This window comes from Ostrea edulis, chromosome 7, assembly GCF_947568905.1.
Source record: "Ostrea edulis chromosome 7, xbOstEdul1.1, whole genome shotgun sequence".
Classification (NCBI taxonomy): Eukaryota; Metazoa; Mollusca; class Bivalvia; order Ostreida; family Ostreidae; genus Ostrea; species Ostrea edulis.
This window is the reverse complement of record NC_079170.1, coordinates 63676339-63684212: the sequence shown is the minus strand read 5'-3', so window position 1 is coordinate 63684212 and position 7874 is coordinate 63676339. Positions and strand designations below refer to the sequence as shown.

At 35.7% G+C, this 7874-nt stretch overlaps 1 protein-coding gene across 2 annotated transcripts; it reads left to right on the top strand.

Moving 5' to 3' along the window:
• The first annotated feature begins 1346 nt into the window (after nucleotides 1–1346).
• Nucleotides 1347–7640, top strand: LOC130048386 (carbohydrate deacetylase-like). 2 transcript variants are annotated; one of them, XR_008797174.1, is made up of 6 exons: nucleotides 1347–3105; nucleotides 4705–4838; nucleotides 5304–5403; nucleotides 6485–6677; nucleotides 6996–7408; nucleotides 7521–7640. XR_008797174.1 is itself a non-coding variant. In XM_056145042.1 (5 exons), the coding sequence occupies exons 1-5, from the start codon at nucleotides 2934–2936 to the stop codon at nucleotides 7294–7296; spliced, it is 900 nt and encodes a 299-aa protein (XP_056001017.1). In that variant the 5' UTR covers nucleotides 1347–2933; the 3' UTR covers nucleotides 7297–7640. The 2 variants fall into 2 exon arrangements, 1 of the variants encoding a protein (XP_056001017.1); XM_056145042.1 differs by having other exon boundaries at nucleotides 6996–7640.
• Nucleotides 7641–7874: the final 234 nt, after the last annotated feature.

The window sequence follows — 7874 nt, the reverse complement described above, 5'->3', positions numbered from 1 at the left end:
ATGCTGTTGAAAGAACTGATTTTCCCCCAAAAAAACCACACACACACACACAAGTAGATATTGTAACCTGTTACTTGATTTTCTACTTTTAACATGTTTGGATCAATGATAATTAGTGACATTGTATTGTGCATTACGATGTATTCCTTCAGAAATGGTCCCGTATATTTTGACATGTCTCATGTTTACACGTGTTCCGATAGTTAAGTTATTCATTTACGAGTTTAGAGCAATCTCGAGTCATTTCATGTACTTACGTGCATTTCCTTGAATAATTCCTGTTGTAATTACCAGTTTTAGTTTCACGAGGGGTAGTAGTAGTAATAATATTGGGGAATGTCGGGTGGATATTTACATTTCATGTTTTTGGCTGCCATCATCTTTTTTTACGAGTACAGTATCACTCGTCACTTCCGGTTTGGTGACGAAGATATTTACGATGGTTGTGAGATAGTATTTACTATGTGAATCATTTAGACATATGAATTAATGTTCTTTAACAATTTGAGGTTGAGAATTCGTTGTTATTTATTACATACTACATGTAACCAGTCATATCTTAAGGAACTATATTTGTTTACGGTATCGTTGATAGTAACTGTATTCATGCGCACACAAGACAGAGTATGTTTAACCCACATGCATGAGATATTGTGATATTTATTTACATGTACTTGTTTAGATTAGCAAATTGAGCTTCTTGATGTATGCTACTCAGTTTTAATTATTGGTACTTATTGATATTCCTTTCGCGCTTGTACGGTAGCCTGTACGGGAAAAAGTAGTTCTGTGTGGGAAATTGTGTGGGAGCCGATGCCACCGTACAAGTCGCTGATTGGTTAGAGGCCTGTACGGCATATTTTGATTGGTTAACTGTAGTCATGTGGTCTAGGACCGAAGGTTATATAAGTAAGCTCGCTACGTTACTACGGCAGATTTCTACAAGTTGAGCGGCGGTAGCATTCAAATCTCTTGGAAGAAAATTAAGGTGAGACTACTCATAATGTAATAATCATAGTAAAAACTTAGTTAGAAATCTCCTACCACACTGGACAACCAAAACTTGTATTTTTGAAAATTCAGCACTTGTATAAAGCCTGTCGTAGTATACAGAGTTCACCACATGAAGAGATTTTATTTGTGCCTTGTTTTGTTTATTCATCATAATAAATACAGATTAAGACTGAAAAGTTTCTAGTATTCTTCACCAAAAATGGAAGAGAAGTGTGACCGAGATATTGTTTATTGAAGTTAAATGATCTTTGGAATTATCCTGACATGAGTGGATCTGCTGAGGATTCAGAAATATACAAGCAAACCCCTATCCTTGGGTAACTTACAATATTGCCAATGGGGAGCTTCAGTTTCATTTTTTATCAGCTTCATTTAGTTACAATGGTGTTTAACAGAGTTTTGTGGATGACTGATCACAAGTTATGAATACTTCTGAGTTTCAATTTTATTGAAGGACAAGGTGTGTGTGATGTCAAAAAGCCTACCGAGGTAGCCTTTAATTTCTGGTGAAGAGCGACTGTGTTAAAATCAAGTTGATGAGTCATACGTTTAGATGATGTTCATTTTAAAAACATTTTATGATTTGAATTCTACTGAACGTTATGAATTTTTTATATGATGTGGCACCATACATCTGACGTTTCTCCTTCATAGCAGACATTTTTCTGTGTGTGAACAGTTTTTAAATCGAGGCAGGCTACTAACAAACAAGTTGATCTTACAGGGGTTTCAAAAATGTCGCTTAAAGTTAGCAATTCGCAAATTCTATGGTCGTTATAACGATCTAGTTTGCCAATACAACGTATCATTGGATCAAATGCTGTCTGATGTGATTCCATACCAATTGTTAGGCCGTTCTTTGCATACTAATTTGGACTACGGATTACTCCGTTACCTGATCAAAATATATGGCTCACGGCGGGTGTGACCGTCGACAGGGGATATTTACTCCTCCTAAGTACCTAATCCCACCTCTGGTATGCCCAGGTGTCCGTGTTTGTCCAACTCTTACTTTTTTATTCTTTCTAAGAGTTATGATATTGATCACTGTTCGTTATCTTCACCTTTTCATTCTTAAGGTAAAACGTGCGATTTTAAAGTTGAAGTTGTCTGTGTAAAATTAGAGTGTTTTAAGTTACAAAATAAATATTTCACTAGATTGTTTGTAAACAAAAACAAGGCTGTAATTGTATTTACTCTTCATAATTAAATTCCTTTTACCACTAATGCATTATTAATCTAGCAGATTCCGTAAAATACTAACCGTGGAATTTGGAGTTGCAATAGAGGAATCACAAACCTGCCAAGCCCCCTGGTCAATACAAAAGTGGACACTATGTGAATGCAGATTTATCAAATGTTTTACAACACGACTGCTGCATTTTTGAACTTTAGTCAATTTCATAAACAGTGCAATCACCTTTAGCCTGTGTTAGAGGAAGTTTACAGAGAACCCGGACGTACAGTCTGTTCAACACGTTTCCTAATTGCTTAAATTAATTCATTAACATAGAAATAATTCATGTACATGTATAAATGTGAAACGTGAAATGCATTTGATTTTTGTGAGGTATAATTCAGGTAAAAATAAACCGATGTTTTACATTTTGGCTTCACAATTCAATCGTTAAATAAAGAATGATAGTTTGGATTGTACATCAACATTATTAACTTTGAGACTGATAGTCTCAATACCATTATAACTTTAGGACTATAGTCTAACTTTGAATAGCCTGAATAACGTAATATAGAGTAAACAGCGAGTTAACGGTGATATGTAAATCAGCCCCCAAAACCTGCGAGATGACATCACGCCTCTAGATAAGTGATTCATATGTTTGTAGGATCATAAAACCCTCTTCAGTTCCCTTACATTATCCGCAGAAAGATAACAGCCAGACAGATAACGAAGGGCGGCCATGAGGAAGCTTTTAGTCATTAACGCCGATGATTTCGGCTATAGCGTGGAGAGGAACAGAGGAATGGTGGACTGTTTCCGGGATGGGGTCATCAGTGGGGTCACGATGATGGTCAACGGTATCGCTGTGGAGGATGGGGCGAGACGAGCAAAGGAAGCCCGTATGCCAACAGGTATGGTGACCATGTGGTACATCAACGTAAATCGATATTTAAGAAACACAATTACATGTTTCTGTTATGTACTTTGTTCACATTTACCAATAGTTTTGAAAAATGAGAAATTGTCATTACGTGGACTCTGATGAATCGATCGCGATGTGACTGAAATTAACATAATTTTATTTTCACTGGCACCTGATGCTGATCGCTGGGTGACTTTTACTGTAGATGTAAATTTTAATCATTACATACTGTGAATGATTAGATAGATTCAGAGCTGTGAGGAACTGATAATCTATGTCTTGGTTCATATCACATACCATCAACAATATTCTATACGAGGAAGCTGCGGTAATCCCATTCACCGCAACCAAGGAAGTTAATTTAGATCAATCACAATGATAGGTACAAATGATATTCTATATGTTTTCATTGTTATAAGACACATGCTTTCATGCAATCGGTTTTAATTGCAGTGTGACACTATCATTGTAGTTCAGTATCACGGGATGTCATCTTTATCACCATTCCATTGGTATTGTAACACCAAATAAATGTTTTAGATTTTTACGGTTTGCTTGAGATAATAATATAGACACCACAGTCTTCGATATCTTCTTAATATTTGGATATTTTATTTAACATATATGTTTTTTTTATATATATATATGTTAACGGCACACTGGCAACTCAACTTTATGGGAAACGGGATTACTTCAGTTTCTCCATCGTAAATTAAACTTCCCATATTTATTGAGCAATATTCCATAATCACCTTTATTTGGTGTTTATGTCTCTCAACTGATTCGAAATGTGAGAGCATGTTTTGCGTATGATCAATCTTTATATTGAGGCAAGTTGCTAACAGATAAGGGGTTTTAACAGTCTCTTTTGAAATAAGCATTTCGCCAATTCTATGGTCGTTATAATGATCTAATTTGCAAATACAAGCTGTAGTGAAGTCAGCTGTCGTCTGACGTGTTTCATTCCAATTGTTAGGCCTTCTCTACATACTTTTGGTGACTATGGATTACTCCGTTTACCTGATCAAAATCGAATGTTCACTGTGGATGTGACCGGGCAACTGGGAATACTTATTCCTAGACACCTGGGCACCTATTCACAAAATATCTTACGACTAAGATCAAAATTTACAAACACTGTAATTTCCTTATTTTTCATTTCTTGTAGACTTTCTTAATTAATATGTAAAGTACATCCATGGTTTATAAAAGTTGAATACATACTTATGACCTTGTGATTGGTATTTAATTATTAAACAGAATTCTTTTTTCCATCTTAGTCGTAAGATATTTTGTGAATAAGGGCCCTGATCTCACTTCTGGTATTTTCAGAGACCCATGTTTGCCCACTCTGAATTTTGTATTCCTTATCGGATTGATGAGATTGATCACTGTTCATTACCGTTCCTTTTCATAGGAAATTTCGGAATATTAGCATTTCAAAATAATAAAGAATTAGTGACTACTGTTTTCTTTACATACAGACTTATTATTATATTGACCTTGGTTCATCTCGATCTTGGGTTGATGCGTGTGATTTCTTATGAATACAATTGTAGAGTACAGTATTTTTGTGTGTTGGTTTCAGGTATGCATTTAAATGTCACGGAGGGGATACCTGTCGGAACAAAGAGAAATACTTTAACAGATGAGAACGGTCACTTTCTTGGAAGCCTCGGATTTCGAAAAGCCATGGCAAATGGGGACATAGATTTGGAGGATGTGAGTCAGACGTTTGTTGTGGGAGAATGTTGTATCTATCTTGATTACTATAAATCATGTTTTTAAGATTAATAATCCTTTGAGGACTTTAAAATCTTAATTCCAGATGTATATGTGTCTATTTCATGATTAAGCATTATGTTTATCGTTAAAAATCTGGATTGGTGACTGAAAAAGTGAAATTCCACTAATCAAGAGAGAAATGTATACACTGCAGAACGGTCCTTATGAAATATCAGATTACTATGTTATGCAGTGCATTGAGATTGTTCTAGTTTTAACATTTTATAGCAAGTTTACATACACCAAAGGACATTGTTATATATTGCCTATAATTTCAAGACTGTTGTGTTTATTTCAAACAAAAACATGAGCAAAACAAGACCACATAGATAGCAAACATTTTCATTTCATACTTGATATAGTAGATTCAATATTACAAGGTATTAATTGATTAATCTATAGTTTAAGAAGGAGATGCAGAGCCAGATAGACCGATTTGAGTCTTTGATGGGACACAAGCCAACACATATTGACGGACATCAACATGCTCATCTTGTACCAGGTCAGCTTTAGTAGTCATACTTCTCGACTGGTTGATCTATGAAAATATAGTGTACTGTAGATACTGTCGTAACAACGAATTCCCAAAATGCAAATGAAAAATGGAAATGTTGTGAATGATGCACTAAAGTCTGATGAATAACAGACTGAAATAAGTCCAGTTGAATGGCTATCACGGGTGTGCTTTCACCGAGTATTGTACATTTATTTTGCTGTAGTTCGTCCGGTGACTCGTAATGTTTTTGCATAAATCTGTGAAAACCGGAGTGTCAGTTCGGTTCCATCATGTATTCACTCTACAGAAAGTGCATATACTCTAAAAGTTACATATTAGATCACCAGCCTTACTGTCGATTATTTCGATCTAAGTGTAATTCACCTGACTGGTGAGAAATTCATCTCTCATTCTACGTTATGATTTCCATTTTTCAGCAAAATATTATATGTTTCTTTCTATTCGACAGGAGTTGGAAATGGAAGACACGAGTACCCATCGATTGAAATTGACAGTATTTTTGTTACAGAAATAAAGATCGTTTAAGAATAAATGAATCAAATATATTTTTACACAGGATATACCTTGTATTTATCTAAAATCCGGATTGCAAAATCGTGTTTGTGAACACGCTAGCCATAGATATGAAACCAAGTGCAGTGGTGAGAACACTAATATTTCTAAAGCGTATTATAGTTGAGGCACTTGGCATAAAAAGGACGTGTGTCTTGTTTTGAAAATGAAACTTACAGCTGTCTTAAATATATCTTTGCGGTTGTGTTTGAAATTTACGTTTGTTACTATGTTTTACACGAATCAAATACTATCATAGAATTGATTAGATATCTGAATAATATTAGTACCAAAATCATGTCCATGCCCCTTTCACTATCTATACACATAATACGTTTCTTTTCATTATCTACTTTGTATGGAACTCAAAGGACCGTTAATGTCCATAACACTCTTGTTTTAGACGACACCCGATTGTACGCATTTACATGAACCTATAAGCACGTTTATAACATATGTGCATCTCTTCAGTTGAAGGCTTTTGTATAAAATACATATCTTATTTCCCATCCAGGTGTCTGTGAAGTTTTCGGGTCACTTCTACGGGAGAACGGGGTGCGGAGTACAAGATGTCCATACGAAGACCTTGAACCCAACCACGTGTATTCCTGGACTGCCGATGCTGTTGACGACTTTGATGCGTCCTTCCGAGAAGTAGTTCAGCAGGCTGCAAGTGCAAAATCTACCATGAAGGAAACCAATATTTGGTAAGACGATAAATCTACACATTTATACATCTGCTTTGGCATTTATTACGGAAGGTTGAAACTGTTAGGTTCCCATGGCAACTGTGGCGCTATAGCTACACTGAAAAATAACATATTTCATTTTCTCATGTTGTGTTACTGTAACAGTAAAACAAATATTCAATATGAACGGAATTCATTGGTCCGTTAATTATCAAGACAATTTGATCTTTGGAATCGTATCCTTCAATAGTGCTTGTAACTTTCACATATTTATAAACTTTTACCGATTCGTTGCAAACTAACCTTTTAAATCAAAACATTACTTGATCCGTTTAGGGTGACCGACCGGTTTGTCGGATTGCAAACAATGGGGCCAGACATGACACTTGAACGATTACAACGACAGATAGCAAAGGTTTACGGTCCTCCAGGAAATGACGTCATAACATGTGAGTTTATGGTGCATCCTGGATACATAACTGGTAAAGACGGCGGTTGTGGAGTAGGGCCAGACGATTTCTCCGCATCACCAGACCGTGAGCACGAGATGTCAATCTTGAGAAGCAAGGAAATGCTGGAGTTCTATCGCAAACAGGGAATTGAAATCGTTTCGTTTGATCAGTGTTACAATCTATGAATGTGTGATGACATTGGAAATTCATATTGTATTGAATTCGAAGATATGCATTTTAAAAGAAATCAAGTTGCAGATGGAATGTATCTCTATCTTAGAATGCATTAATCTACCGGTATATTTGAATTTTTTAAACATCAGAAAAAAATTTATTTCCTGTATATGCTGGAAGAAGTTATGTAATATATTTCATGCAAGATAATTCAAAATTTTATGTTCATTTCTAGAAAAAGTTCTGGACGTGAATCAGGGGGAAGAGAAAGAGATTTGTGACTTCTGTGATTTGTCCAATATTGTGTATATACATTGTATCAATCTCATAAATCCTATAAAGAATATAGAATTAAGAGTAGGGTCAATACCAGCGGTGGGGTCAGGTGCCTTGAAGGAGTAAGCATAAGAATACTCATATACCCGCCGTGAATCAGGTCAACAGTAATCCGTAGTCAATATGTAAAGAACATTATTATATCAATTAATAAGAAACACGTCAAACATGACCAGAGGCGGATTCAGGTGCCTAGGAGGAGTAAACATCCCTGTTGACAGGTCACATCCGGCCATGAGTCCTATATCTTGAT

Excerpts from the sequence above, each read along its gene's own strand:
- LOC130048386 (XM_056145042.1), top strand. The coding sequence starts at position 2,934 with ATGAGGAAGCTTTTAGTCATTAACGCCGATGATTTCGGCTATAGCGTG. Across the intron at positions 4,839-5,303 it reads GGGACATAGATTTGGAGGAT|TTTAAGAAGGAGATGCAGAG; the intron begins GTGAGTCAGACG and ends ATTAATCTATAG. Across the intron at positions 5,404-6,484 it reads ACATGCTCATCTTGTACCAG|GTGTCTGTGAAGTTTTCGGG; the intron begins GTCAGCTTTAGT and ends TTTCCCATCCAG.